Source organism: Sebastes fasciatus, chromosome 14 (genome assembly GCF_043250625.1).
Source record: "Sebastes fasciatus isolate fSebFas1 chromosome 14, fSebFas1.pri, whole genome shotgun sequence".
Classification (NCBI taxonomy): Eukaryota; Metazoa; Chordata; class Actinopteri; order Perciformes; family Sebastidae; genus Sebastes; species Sebastes fasciatus.
Window position 1 is genome coordinate 26,679,293 of NC_133808.1, and position 23,531 is coordinate 26,702,823.

The 23,531-nt window shown below is 38.4% G+C and overlaps 1 protein-coding gene and 1 long non-coding RNA gene across 2 annotated transcripts; both read right to left on the bottom strand.

Annotated features, from left to right (window-relative positions):
- Nucleotides 1-788: 788 nt before the first annotated feature.
- Nucleotides 789-11,807, bottom strand: tnfaip6 (tumor necrosis factor, alpha-induced protein 6). Its single transcript, XM_074657554.1, has 6 exons — nt 11,648-11,807; nt 8,669-8,806; nt 7,808-7,969; nt 2,450-2,678; nt 1,534-1,574; nt 789-1,428 (listed from the first exon to the last, which is right to left on the bottom strand). Exons 1-6 carry the CDS (start codon nt 11,745-11,747, stop codon nt 1,307-1,309), a joined length of 792 nt encoding a protein of 263 aa, XP_074513655.1. The 5' UTR covers nt 11,748-11,807; the 3' UTR covers nt 789-1,306.
- Nucleotides 11,808-20,683: 8,876 nt separating this feature from the next.
- On the bottom strand, nt 20,684-23,079 carry LOC141781751 (uncharacterized). Its single transcript, XR_012596941.1, has 3 exons — nt 22,964-23,079; nt 21,743-21,797; nt 20,684-20,823 (listed from the first exon to the last, which is right to left on the bottom strand). It is a non-coding gene; the product is annotated as an uncharacterized LOC141781751 (long non-coding RNA).
- Nucleotides 23,080-23,531: the final 452 nt, after the last annotated feature.

The following is a 23,531-nucleotide window of genomic DNA, read 5'->3' on the forward strand; positions in this document are numbered from 1 at the left end:
ATGGATGGATGGATGGATGGATGGATGATCTCGAGGGAAATTCAAGTTTCCAGCATCACAGTTCCATAGTGCAAACATGTTAGTAAAAAGGCAGTAAAAAAAGTAAGTGGTACAAAATATAAAGTACAAAAAATATACCAGATATAAAAATACAAGGAGATGAAGAAAACTGTTAAAACTGAATATAGTGCAGAGTAACAGCTGAGGTACGGGACTATTAAAAAAGTGAATATATCATTTGGTCAATTACGTGTCAGAAAATTGTCCAAAATGTCCACAACAGTTTCCTAAAGCTCAACGGGAGGTCCTCAGAAGTCTTGTTTAGTCCAACCAACAGTCCAAAATTTAAAAAAAGTATTCACTTTACAATTATATAAAACAAAGGAAAGAAGCTTAAAAAAATTAATTAAAAAAAAACGTTTAAAAAACTACTTCAATGATTAATCAATTAGCAAAATAGTTAGGCTATTTGTAGTTAATAATACATCTGTAGCAGTTAATTGATTAATCATTGAAGCCCTACTTGTAATCAAGAATTAAATCTCTCTCTGATAGTTGGAGTGTAATTTCATTATAAACTGTGAGAAAAGACTGCACAGCATCTTAATGTTTCCTAATTGTATGTTAGTTTCTTCATCTTCTCTTACGAACAACAAAACAAACATGTGAAAGATGTGCAAAGTCTAACATGGTTTTGTGCCTGCACTGCAGTTGAAGTATAATTAAGCAAATTAACACAAAAAATACATAAAAAAAAAAAGGTAAAAGTAGTAAATACAGGAGACATCTTTCTCTCAGATTCCCTTTATTTAGGCCGAAAGAATCCACTTAATTTAATGTCACAAATTTGCAAAATACAAGTTTTAGAAAGGGGGGTAAATTATACAACATTATCAATCCATCAGTACAGTAGGCTTTTATGAATAGCTTATAACGGAGGTGTATATAAAAACGGTAATGGATCATAAAAGGTGCAGAAATGAGACACTGAAAAACAAAGAAGCAACACTTAAACCAAGATACCTATTCACAAAATACCCAGGTCGATACAGTAGTTAAATATAATTGGAATAACTAGAAACCAGATTTGTTTTCTATAGAGTAGCCTCAGGAGAGGTGACCACAGAGTTGTTTATTTTATCTAAAACATAAGAAATGTCAGAAACTGCAGCACAATTTAATGCCTAATAATATAATTAGTTAGAATAATGACAAATAATCTCTTTAACCAGCTGTGAAAACATATTTTAACTACAGTAAATGATGAATACAGCAACAGGATTCCATCAGTGTATTAAACCGTCGGTCAGTCGAAGATGTGGGTTTGATTCTGTAAAGGCAGCGACGCATTAACGGCGGTGTATTTTAACTGGAAGCCGCCGCCTATGACTGAAGCATCAGTGAGGAACTTCAGCGTCATCACGTTTCCTGTAAAAACAAGAGCATCAAAGACAATAAGAGACCTGTCTGTGCGCAATAACATAATGTTTCCTTGTGTATGTTTCTTAATATGACACGATGAGGACAACTCACCTGTACTGATCATATCTTCAGGTGTGTGTTCGCCACAGAATCTGTAAACAAACAGATTAAAAAAATGGTACATTAAACTTTCATGTCTCATTTTGACTGAAACATTTTTCCAGGGTCTACTGAATCGTGTACGATGTTGTCATATTATGCTGTGAGCCTCTTTCAAAAAGATCATTTTTTTGATGATTTCTGTTACTATTTTTGCAACTATCTGATTTCTGATTATGTTGAATGTCTTGAATTGGGCATTACATCAGCATTATGTAATAATTGTATGCCTATATATACCTTGCCTTGATCATATTGGCCAGATAAAGACTCTGTTTCATACACTGTATATAAGAAGTCACCCACTGGTTTGTGGACTGCCGTTTGGAAGCCTCGAGTTTGGCATTTTGGCCGTCACCATCTTGGTTTGTTGCAACCAGAAGTGACACGAGAGGGTGGAGCTAAGTACGACCGAATGCAAAAGGCGAAAACGCACTGTGAAAGGGTTAAAGTTCTGAAACGAAACGTATAACACTCAGACCGGACAACGCAGCGGTAGCGACCTGTCAATCACAAGGTAGCCACGCCCTAAAGCATCCCCTGCTTTATGGTCTATTTGACTCTAAATGGGACCATAATTTACTAAATGAACATCATGCTGTATTGAAGAAGACTTGAAACTAGCGATTGAGACCATAAACTCATGTTTACAATGTTTACTGAGGTAATAAATCAAGTGAGAAGTAGGCTCAATTTCTCACAGACTTCTTTTTGCAACCAGAGGAGTCGCCCCCTGTTGGCTATTAGAAAGAATGCAAGTTTAAGGCACTTCAGCATTGGCTTCACTTGTCAGACCCGAAAGTTGCCCGCTGGTTTCTGTTTTATAAAGTCTTGAGAGTTTCCCTCTTTTCCCCTCAAAGATCCTCACCTCCCAGCGAAGCCGTTGACGTCATCGTAGCTGTCGTACACCTCCAGGAAATCTGCAAGGCACTCTATGTCATCCTCTATATCAAACTCCCGGAAGTGGAGGTGTATCCTCTGGCCGAGGCGCACACGGATGTGCCAGTAGCAGATCTGTTCGTCTTGATATTCGTTTGGGAAGCCAGGAGACTGAATGACCTTCTGCTGTTCTGTCAGCACGCCACCACACTCCTTAGCTGTGGGACACATGAATGGGATCTTAAATCAGCATGAGGAAAACAATAAGATAACTGCTTCTAGCAACTGATACTGTTGAAGGAAATTTAATGTTATTTACATAATTGATAACCTAGATGTTCATCCATCCATTATCTGTAACCGCTTATCTTATTTAGGGTCGATCCCAGCTGACATTGGGCGAAGGCGGGGTACACCCTGGACAGGTCGCCAAACTATCACAACGCTGACACATAGAGACAGATAACCATTCACGCTTACACCTCAACAATTAACAACTAACCTGTGGGAGGAAACCGGAGAACCCGGAGAAAACCCACGCTAACACGAAGAGAATATGCAAACTCCACACAGAAGGGCCCCTAGTCGGATACAAACCTGCGATCCTCATGCTGTGAGGCGACAGTGCTAACCACTACAGCATCATTACATGCAGCCCTAACCTAGATGTGTTTATTTTAATGTCAGTACATACTTGCATGGGTTAATTATAATCATAGAAAAGATAATTAGAGAGGGAGAAGATCACGTTGACCTGTGCATACCAGAGCCTACGTATGAGTTAATTAGGCTCGTTAGTAAAGGAGCTTCAGATGTATAATAGAGCGCCTGGCACCACCGTACTAGAAACAGGCTTGCAAAAGTGACGTACTATTAGATAATCATCTTTGTAATTGTGATTGATATATTGGTTGTCAAGCGAGATTTTCTTACCTATGATTTGTTGTTTCATTTCAAAATATTGGGATCTAGGTACAAGGCATTGCTATATCAGCTACCGTCTGCAATACCTTTTATTGTGGAGAACTATGATCAAAACAATCTCAGGATAATTTAGGTGTTTGTCGCCCGTGTATAAGAAACTTTAAATGGTTGGCGAATTGTAAAATCAACTCTGATATGTATTTATTTTTGTCCTCTGAGAAATGAGAATGTTTACATGCGAGAAATTAACTGTTTAGATTCCCAATACGTGGTCAGTTTATCCAACTAACGCTGCTGCAGCATTTTTTGGAGATGTGATGGAGCCGCTGGCGGGTGCCTTGAGACCGGCCCGGGCGTCGCTTGAGCTCAGCCTGAACAGTCTGCTGATAAAACCATACTTAATCAATTTAGCAGGCAGTATGCAGTACATACTGATTGAGTACTTAGTATGCAGTATGTTAGTACGCGATTTCAAACACAGTCTGAGTGTTCGGTCCCTACGAACCTGTTAGTGATTACTTTTTTAAAGTTCCAGAAGACTGAACCGAGAGAAGAAAACCGCGACGACACTTCAAAGATTACTCCCAGATTATCTAACTGTTTCAAAGAAACTTAAACAAGAAGTTCTGGTCGAGCCAGAAATAAAACACTTAAAGGAACTCTCCACACACAAATTAACATTTCGTCATTGCTGTATCGCAGCTGAAACACCGGGGAAGTTTGTATGTTGCCAACAGGCCCGTAGCCAGAATTTTAAGAGAAATAATTGGGCAATTATTGAACTTTTGGATCCTACATTACTTGAATAATGGTGCACGAGCGGTCATGCAGCAGCTCTAGTGATATGTAAACAGCAATAAAATGTTCCTTGTCATCATTTTATTTTATCTTTTGAACCTTTGCTTAACCCGGAAGTCTCTTATGATACGTTAGAGAGACTCCGGGTAGATTAGTTGATTAGGGAAGATTAGTTTACATAGCACAATACCATACAATGCCTGAGACGCATTAAGGAGAGAGAGACTATTTAAATGTGGCGTCTGAATGGCTGGTAGGAAGGTTTCCAAATGAAGTTTGTCTTGTAAATTAGTCCACGTCATGTGATATCAACACCAAAGTCAACCACATGTCCCTAGTGCTCCCTTGCTAACTGTGTTGAAGGCATTACATCTGAAATGTGAAAATGAGTCTATAAGTATACGCCAACCAGAGAGACACATTTTACATCATTACAATAAAAAGCAGCTCTGGACCATAGTGAGCTGAGGACATGTGGATGAATTCAGTGTCTGTGTTCTCAGGCGAAAGGACCACTTCAACTCCCCACACACAGTATTCCTTTACTCAGCTGGTGGGATTGTGCATCTGTTCATGGGAAGCGTTTTGGTTTGGGGAGGGGGGGTCTGTCTCTTGCGTGTGAGCTCTGAATGAATTCAGAATAGGAAAAACAAACGCTTTTGTTGAATGAAGGAAATTAAACACACATGTGGAGACTGGTGACAATGGGCATCAAAAGCTTTTCCACTAGACGTCCTGCAGGGGGAAGACATTTAACGTTGATTCTCATTTGTGGATCATTTAAAAAAAAAAAGCAAGCTTATAAATCCATCACTGGGGCTCAAGCTGGCCGAAATGTCTGAGACACCGAGATGGCTGAATGAACTGGTGACATGAGGAAACTTTAGAGTACACTTTTACAGTATTTACATAGCACTTCAACCTGCTTTATAATAAAAAAGACATGAAAAGCTCTTTGTTTTGGCTTTTACGACCCAAAACTTTATCTCTCACTGCTCTCACAGTACCGTTCTCAGATAAAAAAAGCTGTAAAAAGCCACCTGCTCAGCATCAAACAGCAGACAGAGAGACTAGCTGGTGAACACAGTGGAGCATTTAGCAGCTACATCACCAGATATTGCCCTCCTCCACATTGATTAGGTGGCCAAACCACCATCAAGGCAACTTTAAATGAGTACTATCTTTACAGTCAGTTTGTTTTTACTTGTGAGACACAGAGAAGACTAATTTCCCTCGCCTTGTGATTTCTGTTGCTGAACTAGTGTTTCTTATAACTCACTGAAGGCACAGTAGCGAGTGAATTCAGATCTGCTTCTCATTTGGGTGTTTATTTCCAAATTATTGCTTTTAAATGCTTTCCAGATACACTTCAAAGGACATGAGAAACGTATAAAAGGCTTAATGACATTAATGCACTGAATCATTCAGGCGTGGTGGTCTTTAAAACCACTCAGTTACTCCGCTGACATTTTATCCCCACTGACGTTCTGACTTCCTCCAGGTTTATTCTTGGTCCGACCAAGATAACTCACAGGGTGGGTCTGAGATTGTGGCTTTGAGTCAAGACAAAAAAAAACAAAGTTCTCTATATCATCCCTCACTTTAAACATCCTGAGTGAGTCTGTGCAGCGTCAGACTTGATGACGTTTCTTAACCTGAAGGCCTGGGACTCTGACACCCAACCACGTCATCACTTGCTATTTAAACCACAGTCATCACTTACTCTATAAACCGCGTCATCCCTTACTATTTAAACCACAGTCATCCCTTATTCTTTAAACCACGCCATCACTTACTCTATAAACCGCGTCATAACTTACTCTTCACCACACAGTTTGTTTTAAGCCATCCAGATATTTTACTTTAGTGAGTACCAGTATCAGTAACACAAGTACTACTACAAGTAAAAGTCCTGCAATTCAAATTTTACTAAACATGTTAGTAAAGATTCAGACATATTAGCATCAAAATGTGCTGCATAAATCAATAGTTTTTATATTAACACTCAATTGAACAACTGAGTATAATGTGAAAGCGACTGCTCATGAACCTAGAGAGAATAATTTTCGTCCTTTTTTAGCTCATTTTTTTGGTTTTATGGCCTGCAAATGAATTGTTCTCATTAGCCCCATTTTCATCGAAAAGGTTCTCACGAACTCATTGACTGTTAGCTGTGTAAATAGCAGAGGTGGGACCAAGTCACTGTTTTGCAAGTCGCAAGTTAGTCTTAAGTCTTTGCACTCAAGTCCCAAGTCCTAAACTTTGAGTTTCAAGTCCTAAACAAGTTTTAATGCACTCTTCACCAAATATAGTGCCATTTGAATCTCCATCTGTAACTTTCGACCCACACGTTTTGCATACTGCAATTAATTTTTTGTTGACTACCACATAGTTTTTGTATGCAAAGGAAATTATGTTTGGTACAATTGTTTCCAACTGGCGCTCAGTAACGTAACGTTAGTTCTTCATGGTTCTCTCCTGCAACTTGATTGGATGCTGTTGGATTGGTTCAAACAAAGTGGATCTGGGGAATTAAGTGTTGACTTACTGAGAATGAATAGCGTTAACATTAGTTGATTCAGGAAATTAATTGATTCGTGGCACACTTTTTAATAACATGCATTTTAATCTTTGTTTAAAGTCAACAGATTTGTGACTCGAGTCTGACTCGACTGCCATAACAAGTTTGTACTGTAATGTCAGGGCGGTGTGTCTGTCAGCTTTTATATTTTTAGCTCTTCTGTCTCCTAGTGGCCGAAATGTGATCACATGTCAAAGCACTCATTATGCAGAATCTCCCTCCAGAGTGTTATAAATAGCAATGCATCATATTATTTGAGTTTATTATATGTTTAGCATCCAAAATGTCAAACTTCACAGCTGCTGCTGTCAAGTAAATGTGGTGGAGTAGAAGTAAAGAGTTGTACAAAACAGGTAAAGTTCAAAGTACCTCAAAATTAAAAACAAAAAAAAAAACCTTAACTTTATTCTTAACAAGAATATCTGGTTTTATGTTGCCTCCCTTTCCGCTAATGAGCACATACAGACCTAACAACAGTGCTGCTGCTGTTTTGGTAATTATTGTGAATTTAGGACAGTACACTGAGGAGTGTAATGCCATCCTAACTCAGGATTCCTAGATCCCTAAATTGGGATGCTTCTGTAATAGCTAAAGATAAGCTAAGATAAGATAGGATTTTTTTCAAAAAAGCTATTGAAACTGTACTCCTTACTTTCTGTAATACCAAAAATCCTAAATGTCATCCTAAACTGAGATAAGATAAGATATCAGACTTTCAGGCCCCTGAAAACCAAAACAATCAGTAGAAATCTCCGTAGAGCTGAGGGGAACTGCACATTCAGCTGATAATATGATACGATACGATACGATACGATACGATACGATACGATACGATACGATACGATACGATACGATACGATACGATACGATACAACTTTATTGTCAGTTTGCACTGAAATTCATTTTGCATCCATAGGCAGCTCGGTTTGAGAAAATTATAATAACTCTCTGTGGGCTTGTCGCTATTAATCAATATAAAACTATTGATTAGTGCACATTTAAGTAATTGTTTACTGCTACAGTATGTATAAAACATGCACTCACAGTCTGGGTTGTAGCAGTACACATCCCATTTCTCCTTTCTGTTCTTCCTGACTCCGTAGTCGACGATGCCAATCTTCCCAAAGCCACAGTTGCTACCGCGTTTGACGATGGGGTAGCCGACGTGTCCTTTGTCGAACCATCCAGCAGCACACACATGGAAACCTGATGAAAGAGCAGAAAAATAGTCAGTGATAATAAACTACTGTATTCTGCCAACCAACAACAGAGAGTCTTTCTTTCATCTCTGCCAACAGGGCAGCCTCGACAGTAAAAACCCTGAGAAGAGCTTTCTGGTGGTGTTTGTTATTTGTTGTTGTTTGTTATTTGTGGGACCTCAGAGTTAAGCTTGGAGTCGCAATCAATCAGCAGACCCCAGACCAGCCAGATAAAGAGGGACCTCCCAGGTGGACTGCTTAAGCTCAGCTGTAACCGCTGACAGGGAGGTGGATCGAGTGGCTGGATTCACTCTGTGCCAGAGGAACGAGGATGCTACCCACCCACGAAGGTGTTTATAGGCTTTTACAATACTCGTGGGGCCTCTTAAAACTGGAAAGGGAGTCATGAAACAGCAAAGCACTCGTGGAAAGAAGTGTTTCACCCGCTGCTTCCCAACGACCTTTACCCCTTGAACCTCTTTTTCTATGTTAAAAGCATTCCAGCGGGTCAAGAGATGTTACATCAGACGTGATGTTTAATTGGTTTCATGGGAGAAAGGGACCTTCCCGGCTTTCATGTGGTGTTGGCAATGATGTAAGAGTCTGCCTGTTATGATGAATTATGATCCATACACTTTCTCCTACATTAAATTATTCTCCAGCAGGAGCTTTGCATGTGTGCTGTCGATGAGTTTGTGCCACAGACCTATTTGACGAGCCGCCTCCAGTTGTTCATAAGTGGCCAGGTTCCCTCCCTCGTACTTGCAGACGGCACTGGCATCGTAATACGTCAGCTGGTATCTCCCTTTACGTGATTCCCGGTGGTAAACTCCAGCTGCTTGTTCTGTCAAAGAGAGAGAGAGACAATAAATTGGTCAAGAGGCCAAGAGAGGACTGATTGTCTGTGCTGCTGTGGTGACGCAGTCTGGAGCAACCACAGTGCTCTGCACTGTTTTTAGTACAAGTTTGAGGGACTTGTACTTTACTTTAGTCTATCCATTGTATGTAACTTTATATTTCTACTCCACTACATCTCAGAGGTACTCACAGGGACTTTCACCCAGGAGAAAGCTGTTGGTGTCCCGTGTGAAGCCACAAGTCAAAGTTGATTTATTTGCCACGTAGCTTCCGTTCTTAAGTAACGCCACTTCTGGTGTTTCTAAATTTGTTTCTATGTACACAAATCAAATACATTAAAATTTGTGACTATTTCACAAACTGCCGTGAGACTGTGTTGGTGAAAACCATTTTATCTACAAATGTGTCGATGTTGAAAGTTTGTGATACACTGAAGGATGAAGTGTTCCTTTATGTGCTGAGAAAATCCTCCTACTTCTTAAAGCTGACTTTTTAGAGATACGTGGTTCTCACAGGAGAGCGCCGCTACAAACATATGATGATCTTATAGGATATGATACATTGCTGTAGATTAAAATCAGTGGTTCACAAACTTTTTTCATGCCAAGGACCCCTAAACTGACACAAATTAGACCACAGACCCCAATTTGATATGAGTTTGTCCCAGGGTCACCCATCTCATAGGATTTTTCTGCAGAAATAGTCATACATTCTGCCATTGTGTTACTTATAACCACTGGATTAAACTACCAAGCAGTGAAGGAGTTCATATTAGCACAACCATAAACATCTACAGCAGTAAAATGCAACATACACATTAATGCATTAGCAATATGAATCCAGAAACACCAGATATAAGAGTAAAACACTGACAGGGAACATTTGACTGCACAACGAATACTTGCTGATGATGCTTACATACTTTAAAAAAGGCAAAACTTTTACTAAGTGGAGTATTTTCTCAGGGCTTATACTTTTGCTAAACACACCCGCGGTGACAATGATCTCAGTGAGAGGGCTAAAGGTTACATTAAGCTAAACATAAAACATTAACGAGGGAGGCTAACTGTGACATTTTTCCACATTTTGGAAGTTCACCAACCAATTTGCCCACTTGCTCCCTGGCCTTGTCAGTGGGGAGTCCTCTGCTGATCCTGTTTTGGCTTAACGCATGCATGACTGCTATCACTGAGATCACTCAGAAATTAGCCTCAAGGTTGATATTTTGATCTGTTTAACAACCTGAATGTTTTTTAAACTCACAGCTACAGGAACCCACTGCCTTTTCACCCCCATCAGTCTCTGTAAGACTTTTAATAAGGAGACAGAAAACATTGACAACTTCCCAAAGTGAAAAACAAACAAACATGTAATATAGGAGAGAAGTTGCATGAATGTTAGAACATGCTGTGCATGTGATTCAGGTAAACCCAATTATGAAACACCGCTCTGTTCACTCTTGCCTCATAAAAAACATAAAGAATGCATTCATAAAATGAGTTGGAGGTGTGTAGAGCGACTCCTATATGATTTATATTTCAACATGAGGAGAAACTCAAAGCTCTGGTGTCTGGTACCATTTCAGTGCAAAACTAGAAGACCCATTCTGTTCTCACAGTAAATAGAAATGAGCCGAATTATCTTGTGACTCTGATTTGTTTGCATTTTGGAGATGAAGTCATTTCCTCCATGTTTACTGGCCTCATTGCCTGCTGCATGCAATCAGCCAGGTCATAAACATGCAGTTTGGCACAATAAGGGACAGCTGCTGGACTGGTGTGTTTCTCTTATGTGAGGACATTTATTGCTGTTCTTGCAAAGACAAAAATCTCAGGTAAAAGTACACTGTTAAGAATTTCCCAGTGAAATAACAGTAAAGAACTGGCAACAGGGTTGCTCTTAATGTTACTGTAAAATTAACATTATTATACTGTCGCTGAAATTTACAGCTTTGTACTGTTTTTTTTTTGTTTTTTTTTATTAATTTCACAGTATTTTACAGTTAATTTACTGTTTAAAGATACATTATATAGCTGTTTTCCACCTTTCTTTTACATTATCTTACTGATTTGTTTTAATGCACTATTTAGGTTGTATTTTTTACATGCAACATTATTTTTTGCCTAGATGAATAGACTTAGCAGGTTACAGACATAGGAATAGCCACAATTAAAGGCACTTGTTAGGAAAAAGGCTATAATAGACTTGTTGACACTTTTCCCAAAATGTCTGTCTCTAGCTGGCTACAAGCACAGAATGCAAACCATAACAACATGTGAGTGAAGAACAGAGCTAATTCACTGATTTTACAACCATGTACAATGTACAAGCCTCACATGAGCAGATCAGGTCCCAGAAGTAAAAAAATACTGCATGAAACTGTTACTGATGATACTTTAGACAGTTGATCAGCAGTAAAGTGCTGTTTTTTAAGAATGCATTATAGTTCAGTTAAAAAACAAACGGCCTATGAGCGTAATTTAACAGGTTTTCTTTTGTATTAACAGTAAAGCACTGTTTTTTTTTAGAAATAACAGTTTAATACTGTTGAAATCCTGCTTTAAATTAACAGCAATTGTTTACAGTGTATGTTATTATTGCTAAAAGAAATGATGAATACAAAACTGTGCATAAAAGCTGATGAAATGCAAAGCAACACTGGTTAATAACGTTAAAACAGTTTGATTATTGGAATAAACTGTTTTTTGATGAATAACAAAAAGAAGTGTCTAGTAATCCACTCGAGATATGACACAAAAAAAATACTAATTTTTCATACACGTTTTTTTTTTCCACAGAAAGAAAGAAAAGAAAACCAGATATTTACCCAGCCATATTGAATTATGAAATACTCCGTTTTTGTAGCCCCATGCCTGCGCCTCCTCCAGCAGGAAGCCGAGTGTCCAGAGGAAAGTGAAGAAGCGCATCTTGCAGTGTTCAGTGTTCAGTGTGCAGCTGTTCTGTCCAGATGTTGCCTCTGCTGCAGCTTTATATGCGCCTCTAACGCTGCTGGCTGCCAACCAACAGAGGAGGGAGTCTACTGGCTGTCACTCAAGAAGGCTTATCAGAGGTTAATTAACTACAACTTCTTCTTTTTTCTTTTTTTTAGATTAGATTAGATTATTTTTTTTGCTTACTGGTCACAGAAGTAATCAGATCTAGTCAGAAAGTCTGACTTTAAAGTAAAACAACTCATTATTTAAAATGGATAATTTCAGAAAAATTATGTTTCATTAGCCTACTGGATTATAATAAGTGATATGTAAGCCTCACAAATGTTAATTAACTACAACTTCTTCTTTTTTTAGATTAGATAAGATTAGATTTTTTTTTTGCTTACTGGACACTGGGTCACCACTGGTGGAAGAAGTATTCAGATCTAGTAAAAGTAAAAGTAGTTACAGTGTAAAAAAATACTGCAAGACCTGCATTTAAAAGTAAAAGTACATCAGTATTCGCATTAAAATATAAAAGTCTGACTTTAAAGTAAAAGAACTCATTTAGCAAAATGGATAATTTCAGAAAAATATATGTTTTATTAGCCTAGTGGATTATGGATTTATCTGAAATGTAGTGGAGTAGAAGTATAAAGTAGCATAAAATGAAAATACTCAAGTAAAGTACAAGTTCCTTTAAATTGTAGGATACCTGTATACAGTAGGGGAGACCGGGGAGTGTTGTAACACTGGGTAAATTGTAAGTTGTTCTGCACTCTTATATACTTTCACAATTTATTTTAATTAATTAATTAATTTATTTATTTATTAGTATTCAGTATTCAGATCTAGTCAAAGTAAAAGTAGTTACAGTGTAAAAACATAACGTCTCCGGCCAGGCTGCCGCCAAGCCAGAGGTACAGTATAAAAAGTGACAAAATGCAGCGGGTTATTATGTGTACAGACGTGGTTTATCATCTGCTCTTGTAACCCTAACCCAATATTCACTCTCCTTTTAGCTCTCCGTCAACAGCCGCTAGATTTAGTCTTAGCTGTTAGCTGCCAACGTTGTCTGTGTGTCATTTGACGCTGGGCAGGCATCAAAATGTTAACCAAAGCTTTTTTTGTTTAGCTGCTGCTGGAAATGGGGCTGATAACAGTTAATGTGTCGTAAAACCAAAACAATGAGCTAAAACAGGGAATAACACCCTCTTTACCTGCAGAGGTGGGTGATAATTTTCTGTGTACATCACAGTCATTTAAATTAATGTTATTGTGATAATATTGATAATGCAACTTAACTAAGGCATCGTTTTGAATGATTATTTCTTGTGTTGTGTTTTAATGGAGAAAAAAGGGATTTGGAGTTCCTCTGCCAAGCTCCCCTGCAGAGTCCTGTCAGTTGCTCAATAACACAGGCCACAGGAGGGCTGGTATTACTGTAAGAGGAGCAAAGCTAAACACCATGTGTGGGGTTTTTCCAGATGTTAGGTGTCTCCCACAGCTTCAGTAATGGGGTAACACCACCACATGTTTTGCCAGCGGTTTGGAAATACAGTAGATAAGTTTCTTAATAGCAACCCCAGGGCCAGCCCAAAGCACAACTTATTTGTTAAGACTAACAAATAAAGTTGTTCCAATACAGATACCAGTATCGGAAATGGTACCGATACTGGCCAACATTCGGTATCGTGTATCATCCAGTATGCCAGTATATGTACCGATCCGATACCATAATTTATTAACCCAGAAAAAAATTTACTTGTTTAACCAGAAATCAATTCTTCTTTGCCGCTCCAAAACAGTAGCCTTCACTGTGTTGTCAAAGTTACAGCATCTTCCTGTTTTTTGCCAAAAGGCGCTTTTTCGCGCCACGCCACAGCTACACAGTTTGATAAAAGCTGAAGATTTGACCAACTTTTCATCACAATGGTCTTTAGATTGTACTGACCAAATTTGAAGGTGATCGGGTTAAATCTCTAGGAGGAGTTTGTTAAAGTATAGCACCTGGAAATGGTAAATAAAACAACATAAATTCAAGATGGCCGACTTCCTGTTGGGTTTACGATATACCTCCAACTGACTTTTTTTTACGTCTCAACATGTTACATATGCCTACCAAATTTCATACATCTAGGTGAAACCCCACGCCGGAGCTACTCAATTGGGGGCGATATCGAGCCATTTTGCCACACCCCTACACGTAACCCATAACATATATACATTTTCACCACTTATGATACATGTGCAAAGTGTCCTTCATTTTTGAGCATGTTCAGTCCCTCTAAAATGCGATTAATTTTGCAGAAAAATAATAATAAACGGACCAATTTCAATAGGGCCTTCGCAGACCTTCGGTCACTGCTCGGGCCTAATAACTATATTTTTTTAATCATGCTGATATCGGATCTGTACTCGGGATCGGCCGATACCGCAAGTTCAAGTATCGAAATCGGTATTGGGAAGGAAAAAATGGTACCGAAACATCTTTACTAACATTTAACTTTTCAAATGTATCAGTTTGCAAATGTGCACAATTAACTTGTGAGCAATAATCAAAATAAATGTGTGACATACATCAATGTGGTCAAATGACACAGCAAAAGTGAGAACGGCATTCTTATTGTACGCTTTTGCCTTGCGCATTATCGTGTCATTCATATGCTCGTGACACATTTAGAGGCTTAAGGGCCAGCTATTTCCTTCAAGAGTTGGTGGAGACCAAACCCAGAGCTAAAAGAGAGTCAATATCAGACTTACATGAGGCAGGTGGACGGAAACATGAAATGAATGATAATACAGAAATAGGAATTTATGAGTGCTGTCTTTGCTGCTTTCCCCCCCAAAAAAAACAATTAACGTAGGTTTAAAGTTTGTCAAAGAAATGGTGAAACCAGAGAACATCAGTGGAAAGAGGAACCGGCAACTATCAGGGATCCAAACAATTTGTACAAAGTTGTACAATTTCATTATTTTTTCCGTAACTTTATGACAGCACAGTGACAAATATGGTGTAAGGATTAGTGCCAGTGATGACTGTGTTGCTCATCGAGGTTTCACTTCCCCACACTGTGTATTAAATGTCTGGGTGGTGGAGTTCATTGGGTGGAGTCCCTGGGGATTCATGACCTGTGGTGTTACTAACATGATTGCGGTTGGAAACCCAAAGTAAACAGTATATTTTGTGTCAAACAATGAGGTAGTGAATGATTAGCTTTTCTTAAATACTTTCCTTGAAAAAACACATTTAAATATTTAGACACTGAATTTGCTGTCGTTGCAATATGTGTTTCAGGAACATAGTTTGGTAAACGATACACTCAGTTTGCAACATGATATCTCCCTTTCTCAGGTTAATGTGAGGGCAAACACACACACACACCAATGGCTGCTGAGTAAAATTGTCCTGAATTGCATCCAGACCTAGGAGGAAATGATCTGTACATTCACAGTTCTCAGTGTGCCTCTCCCATTCAAACCCACACATGGAAAGTACGTTTCAGACCCAGTAATTGTGACACACTGTACATTACAGCTGCATTTTAATAAGTGATGCATCATCATTTCCATGTGTTCTCCAAGTACAAGAGGGCTAACTGGCTACGCAGTAGTCATGATTAAGCAACAATAAAAGCGCACTAAATCATTTATACCACTGACATCATGTCTGTCATGAGTAATAAATGCAACAAAAACATGTTAAATGTGCTCAAAAAAGGAGGAACGGCATAATGTTGATATTCAAGAGACGCTGTTTCTTTAATGTAACACATATTGTTAATAACACGATTAATAACACGTTGGTGCTTTTACGTTTGTTTCAGATGTTTAAGCGAGAGAGATGATGTGGAACTGAGAAATGCAGCTAGGACAAAAATAGATGAGTACAAACTGATATTAAGGTGTAAAAATCTAAATGTAAAAGTGCAGCAGAGTAGCGGTACTAGCATTGTGATAAAACTGAAAGAGAAGACATTGTAAATGATGTATTAATGTTTCTTTGTGTATGTGTGATTCTCACAGAAGAGTGAATAACATTTGAAAAGCAACTTTTATAACCCTGACAGTGAAAGCTGGATTTATGCTTCTGTGTCGACTTGAAAGCTTTAGCATGGGAATTGATTTATTGATTTTAAGCATCGTATTTCACCCGTTGACTTCCTGTCTTTATGTGTTGTACATTATAAAGACACGTCAGCTGTCTTCTTTTCAGTAGCTCTAAGGCAAACTTTCCCAGTGTTGCTATGTCACAACGTAAATAAAAGAATGTACCTCGGGTGTATTTTTAAAGCATGACTTGTCTTGATAATATACAACACATTATCAAGACATGTCATGCATTAAATAAACACCCGAGGTACATTCTTTCATTCACGTTGTGACATTGCAACACTGGGAAAGTTTGCCTTAGAGCTACTGACACAATCATTCTTATCTTAACGTAATAATCCTGAAGTTTTTCATTTAAATAAATGTCTGTTAAGTCACTTTCTATCACTGTATGAGGTTAACACGATGGTGAGTGAGCCTATGGCCCACTGATGAAAGCCACTGCATTTGCAGTATTACAAACTGGGTGACTGTGGTGACAAAAATCACAAGCGGCGACACTGTTTGGATCTCTGGGAAATGAGACCCATAAAACACACTGGCAACTATCGCCTATCGCCATAGGTGCTGCTAAAGAGAACAAAACAAACAGCTTCAATATAGTAACTTTAGGTAACCTTGTTTACAATCCCTTTGTCATTATGATAGCAAAGGTTTGTAGTGGAAATGACTTTGCTCAATCACAAAATGGACGTAACGCTACTGAAGAGGTGAAAACTATTGAGCCTTTCTTGAGCTTGCATAAAAGCAAAGATAAATAGCCCAATCACGCTTCTTGTAGTGGTCTTGTGGCCAACCATGTAATGTAATATAATGAAATAAAGTATTATATCTTATAATAAAAAGACTGATAAATAAATGTTTTTAATCATGGCTAGGTGGTTATAAATGTCGCCTCACAGCAAGAAGGTTCTGGTTCTGCGACCCTTAAAGATAAGCAAGAATATCGATGGATCTCTTAACCATGCCAAGCGAGGAGAAGTTCAGATTGCAACAAACACACAGAGGGAGAGTGACTTCATTCTCTGCTCAGGTAGACATTACTCCTCTTTATCTTTACATAGACAATAGTTGTTTGATGCTATATTAATGCTCCGAATATCGTAGAGAGCAGTGGTTATCAACCAGGGGTCCTTGAAGAAGTTCCAGGGGGTCCCTAGAAAAATGGGGAATAGTTTGTTTTCACTATTTAATTCACTATAGAAGTGAACCCAATGTGAGTAAGGGGTCATAATAGTGACTATTCTGATCACAGGTTTCACTTCCTCCATGGATATCTCCTCATCTGTTGTTGACAACTACTCTAACAACCAAAATCTTTTCAGATGGAGGTCCCTGAAGCGAAGTCTTATCAAATGGGGATCCGTGGCCCCCATGCGTCTCAATTTAGGGGTCCTTGAAGAAGTTCTAGAAAAATGGGGAATAGTTTGTTTTCACTATTTAATTCACTATAGAAGTGAGCCCAAGGTGAGTAAGGGGTCATAATAGTGACTATTCTGATCACAGGTTTCACTTCCTCCTCAGATATCTCCTCATCTGACAACTAATCTAACAAACAAAATCTTTTCAGATGGAGGTCCCTGAAGCAAAATCTTATCAAATGGGGGTCCGTGGCCCAATGTGTCTCAATTTAGGGGTCCTTGACATGAAAAAGGTTGAGACCCACACTGGTATAGAGCAACCCCGTGAGCTTGAACTATTTGGAAATCATCATCATTTAACAGGAAACTCTGGAGAGTTTCCCTGAGCGTTGGGGGTAGCATGTGGTCGGTAATTACTGCCCTGAAGTGACGTGATATCCTCTGCACACATGTCAAACACGTTTCTGGAGCAGAGCTTGTTTTATTGTTCTGACTCTCTCTCTCTCTCTTGGGCGGACCGTTACTGTGAACGACCTCCACATGTACGTCAAATGCAACAGGACCAGATGGGGAGGGGATGGATGGATGGAGAGAGAGAGAGAGAGAGATTTAGAGGATAATAGTGTCTTTGTTCCTGGACTGTTTTCTGTTTTCTTTCATTCTCACGGGCTGTACGGACTGACTTCCATGACTTAACATCCTGCCACTGGCATGTATCAAACTGGAGCTGCTGGTGTTCCTCGCTCTGGTGGTCTATGTGACACACACACACTCATACGTGCACACTCATACGCATACAAACCCTCTTCAATATATTATTGAGGGTCCGTCCGGCAAATAAAATGACCTCACCGGAATACTTTCATCATGTCCTGTTTCTATACTGGTAGAAAATTCCTAATTCATCCACCCATAGGCATAAAATGTGCAGAACTGTGTCTTTGGTTTCACCAATCATACTTTTTATAATAATATTCCTTATACTGTACATCTTAAAGGTCCCATATCGTGCTCATTTTCAGGTTCATACTTGTATTTTGTGTTTCTACTAGAACATGTTTACATGCTGTAATGTTAAAAAAAACAACGTTATTTTCCTCATACGGTCAGACTGAATATGCCTGTATTTCCCTTTTGTCTGAAACACTCTGTTTTAGCGCATTTTGACAGAATTGCAACAGAATTGAAATGAAATTTTTTTTTTTTTTTGTTTTACTATATTTCAATGAAAATTAACTGAATAGTTAAAAAAACAAACAAGTGGTGGAATGTAACTAAGTATATTTACTCAACTACTGTACTTAAGTACTATCTTGAAGTACTTTTACTTTACTTGAGTATTTCCATTTTCTGCTACTTTATACTTTTACACCACTACTTTTATCTGATAACTTTACTTACTAGTAACTAAATATAAATCAACCAAAAAATTAGGATGTATTATTATGGTTAAAGGTAAAACTATATTGATCCGGGGGGGTCACACACTACCCAGCAGTATATAAAGTTATTAAAATTAGCTCCACCTTTACCAGCTGCAACTTTAAAGTATTGAATTGAACACTTCATTCATGGTTAAAACTATAATCCAGCACAAAAATCACAATTACCAAAATAAGCCACCATGTTATGAACCGACACATTACATTACAAACACTAACAAAAGTAACATTTACATTTTGGAACATAAAACGGCAAACTTAAACTACTCATTCCAGCACTCGGGACTCGGCAGGCATGATGTGGGCTGTTGCTATGATACTCAGGGCACTTCATGAATTAGCCTAGCAGCGGCTGGCAAACTTTAGTTAGTTATTTGGCCTGGAATGATAGTACTGTATATGTACCCGTGTATGGGGGGAGGGGACACATAAATGGGGTAAAATGAATTATGTGTAACATAATTTCTCTATACCTTTCTCAATAAAAAAAGAATTGATCACAAAAAAAAACATTAAGTCAGTGCATCTCCCAACAGAGCAAAAATTGTCACATATGACTTCACACATGACACAGAACATAAGCTCCTCCCAATAACTTGTAGTATTGCTGACATCCAGAAGATAAGAATCCCCACAAGAATTGTGACGTCAATGACAGATAGTCACTAAATTACAGTCAACAAATATTGCTTGTCATGCTATGTCATTATTGCCAGCTAGGGGGGATATGTTGATTTACCAGAAGATAGAGGAAGAAATAAACAATATGTTTCAGTTATACTCAAGCATGGCAGCACTAGAGGTAGTGAGAGCTAACCAGTAACACAAACCGATAGAAACCGGTGCCTCTGATACTGAGAGGAGCTAATATGTTACAATTCATAACTTGTTCATAACTGATGAACAACAGGTAAAGGGGCATCTTTTGAGTTTTAACATCTATGTGCTGTAATTTCCTGGTAATATCAGTTAGTAGATGGCTGCGGTCGAAAAGTCCTTTTTGCCTAGGAAGGTTCCTAACCAAGCCCCCAGGAAGAGCGTCAGATAGACAATATTTCATTTGTTCTTTCACTGTTAACATTCACATTTATTTTGGACATTATTTTGGGATTAAAGGCATTCAGCTGAGTTACAAACGCTCCACTACTGCCCCTTACTGGCCTGGACATTATCCAACACTGATCTGCTTCAAATGGACAAACACAATACTAATCCCCACAAAAATAAAGTTCATTTTACGTCTGAATAAAATTAATACATAAATAATAATGTGCCTACATTCTGTGTTGATCACATTATTCCAAAGACAAAACTGAAAACTTCCCTAAATATTAGTATACAGCACCACGAATATGAATATAAAGCACCCAACAGATTTATAATACAGCATCCCAAATACACTGAACCTGTGACACTTTAACCGTCTGAAAACATCTGGTGCTGACACGTTGGTGGGTGTAAACATATTTAATGTTAGTATAAGACAGGGGTCAGCAACCTTTACTATCAAAAGAGCCATTTTAGGGAAAACAAAAATAAAAAAAAATCTCTCTGGAGCCACAAAACATTTGAGCATTGTGATGAAGGTAACACAGTTTATAGTCTAAGTAGTCTATAAGTCTAATGCAGTGAGGGCCAAAGTGCAAATGTAATACGGAGTATTAGGGCCACATTGAGGGAAAAAAATCTAAGATTTCAACAATAAAGTCATCACTTTACGAGAAAGAAAGTCATAATATAACAGGAAAAAAGTCGTAACTTTACGAGAAAAAAAGTCGTAATATTACGAAAATAAAGTCAGAACTTTACGAGAAAAGAAATCGTAATATAACGGGAATAAAGTCATAACTTTACGAGAAAAAAAAGAAAATAACATGTAAAATTACTTCTTTGTAATATTATGACTTTATTCTTTATTACTTTATTTATTTTAGTCAAAGTTTTTTAGTAAATGTCCAGGTTACATACAGTATAACTGTTGTTTCAACAGTATTTAAATGACTATATTTAAATGAAATTATTTCTGCTCTTAGAACAGCACATTATTTTACATCAGAGCTAAAGAGTATGAAGGTAAATGTACAAGCTTTACTGACATCTTTCCGTTCACTAGATGGCAGCAGAAGGCAGGATATCGGGGATGCAACCAGGCTTCTGTGAACAACAAATCAGCAGTTGAAGTATTGCCATGAATACACTTAGCACAGACAAGCTAAATAGACAGAAGTATACGGACACCTATATGTGATTGTTGAAGATCTAATTTGAAAACCACGGGTGTTAATCTGCTGCTATAACAACCTCCACTCATCTCTGAAGCCTTCAACAACATGGTGGAACCACATTCAGCCACAAGAGCATTAATGAGGTCCAAAAATGTACTTTTTATCCAGTTTTAAGCCACATTTTTACAATATAGTTAATACATCTTGGTGTTTTTTTATTGATATATTTTTACCAGTTGAAGGATTTCAAAGTTATCAGAGAAACAAGCTCAGCAAACGTTAGCGGCAGCTCGGCTCGCCGCCCCTCTGGGACGAACAGTGTCGAAGAAACACCGATTTTTAAATCTGAAGCTTCTTTATTCTGTGTTTTTACTGGTTTTAAATCAACGGGTGTGTTTGTTTTGGAGAGAAGGTTCACAGCAAACCTTCAGATCAGATTGACAATAACAGCATTCAGCAACAGGAGGTCAAAGGTCAAAACATTGTGACTTTCTGACAATGCTGTTTTACACGGTTCACAGAGCTTTTTGTGATGTATATGGCCTGGAGGTGTCGGTGCTGTAAGAGCAGGCATGTGAGGTCAGAGCACATCAGTGTTGTGTTCATGGAAGCACGATGACGAGTGACGGGTGAGCCGCTGTCAAACCCGCTGGGGTTCATGTGAAAACCGTCCCTGCTTTCAGACCTGAGAACTAAACCCGAGGTTACACAAAGCATTTACATCACAAAGAGGTTAATGCTCCTTGTCCTCCTTCCGATGTGGAGGGAAACAGACGCCTGCGCTTGCTGCAAGAAACACTTCATTAGAGCGGGCTGTGTGATACATTAGCCTGATTTAAAAAAGTTACCACGTAATCCCGGTCATCCCTCTTCTTTCCCCTCCTTTCCTGTCATCTTGCATTTCTGCATTCAAAGATAAAGGCATGAAAAATACTTAAAGGAACAACATGAGACACAGTAAATATCAGTGCTGTCAGGTGCTGGATTTAAACTGCTCAAAAACCTCCTTTGAAAATGTTTTATGAGGAAGGAAATGCATTCATTACAGTTGTTTGACTTAAAGAACACACACAGTGAGTTTTGGTCAGTAACGGTGAATGTAAACGTTACTTTCGTTTGTTTGTTTACAAGAAAACTTCACAAGGCACCTTTAAAACTAACTTAAATGCTGGACTTTAAATTGTAAAGGAACGTTTTAAGTCTTTACACACTGGGAGTGTATTTTTTGTGTGATTAATTTGCACGTCAATATATTTTCAAACTGATGTTTTTGTCATAAATACTTTCACACACAATGCAAATTATTGATAATATTTTATATTTTATATTTTATATTAATAATATTGAGATACAGCGACATACTTTTTTCCGAAACACGGTTGATTGAATAAAAATTGGTGAATAAAAGCATCAATCAATCACGTTGTGCGGAACGGGTTGAGCTCCGTGGTCCGAACCACAAACAAACACACACAGGACTTTCAACCAGAAGACCGGTGTTCGAGACCGTTTTCCGTACTGCTGTTGCGTTGTTTCGGTATGTATTTTACGTACTTATTTTAAGCCCAACCATGATGTTTTTCCTAAACCTAACTAAGTGGTTTTGTTGCCTAAATCTAACTGTAGACGTTACTGTAGTTTTATTGCGTGACGTACAAATGACACGGCGAAAAGCTTAAACTGCGTCTTCGTGACACACGGAACGTCCTTGTAGAGTCGTGCTATTTATACGCCTTCCTGTGAGACCGGGTTGAATATTTCTACTTTTGCTTAAAGCGGTACATTTTGAAATAATAAATAACACAATCTTCCTCTTACACAAGATGAAAAGTTTAATTTTTAAGCAAGAAATTAAAACCTTTTTCAGTTCAATACACTCAGAGGTTTTGCTGCTGTAGTCTCACTTGGTCTGGTATGACCAGTAGCTAGTATTAGCAAACTTTAGATGGAGATTCTTGTGTAATTGACTTTATAACTCTTCTTTCCTCTACCTAGGTAAGTTTTAGCATTTAGCATTATGTCATAATTGTAAGGATTTCAGTGCATTCTCCACCACGAAGCACAATTACCATTATCTTGATCCCAAAGCTGACAGTGCTCACCGCCAGTTCTTGGCGAGGTGTGCAGCCTCATTTTCAATTCCTCTAAGTAGCAGAGCTGTCAGGCTTCCGAGAAGAACTAAAAAGAGAAATGATGCTGAAAATGCAGCATGAATAGAAAGATGCTGTGTTGAGGAAAGAAAGGGGAAGGATGGTTGGTGGGGGGAAAAAAAACAGGGAAGAAGCCGAATAAAGGAACTGAAAAAGTCAGAAGTAACTTCTACAGAGGAAAAGCTTTTCTCAGACGGGTGTGAAGTGACGAGAAGGAGGAGAAAGTATGACCTCAGCTGCATGTACATTATACACACACACACACACACACACACACACACACACACACACGTGGAGGGAGAAGTTATTGTAACAAGACTCCAGCCAAGCCAGCAGCTCTGTGAGCCTGTATTTAGGCACAGAGGTGCTTTGAGATAAATACTAACATCAGCATGCTTACACGCTCACAATGACAATGCTAACATGCTGATGTTTAGCAGGTATAATGTTTACCATGTTCACCATCTTAGTTTTAGCATGCTAACAT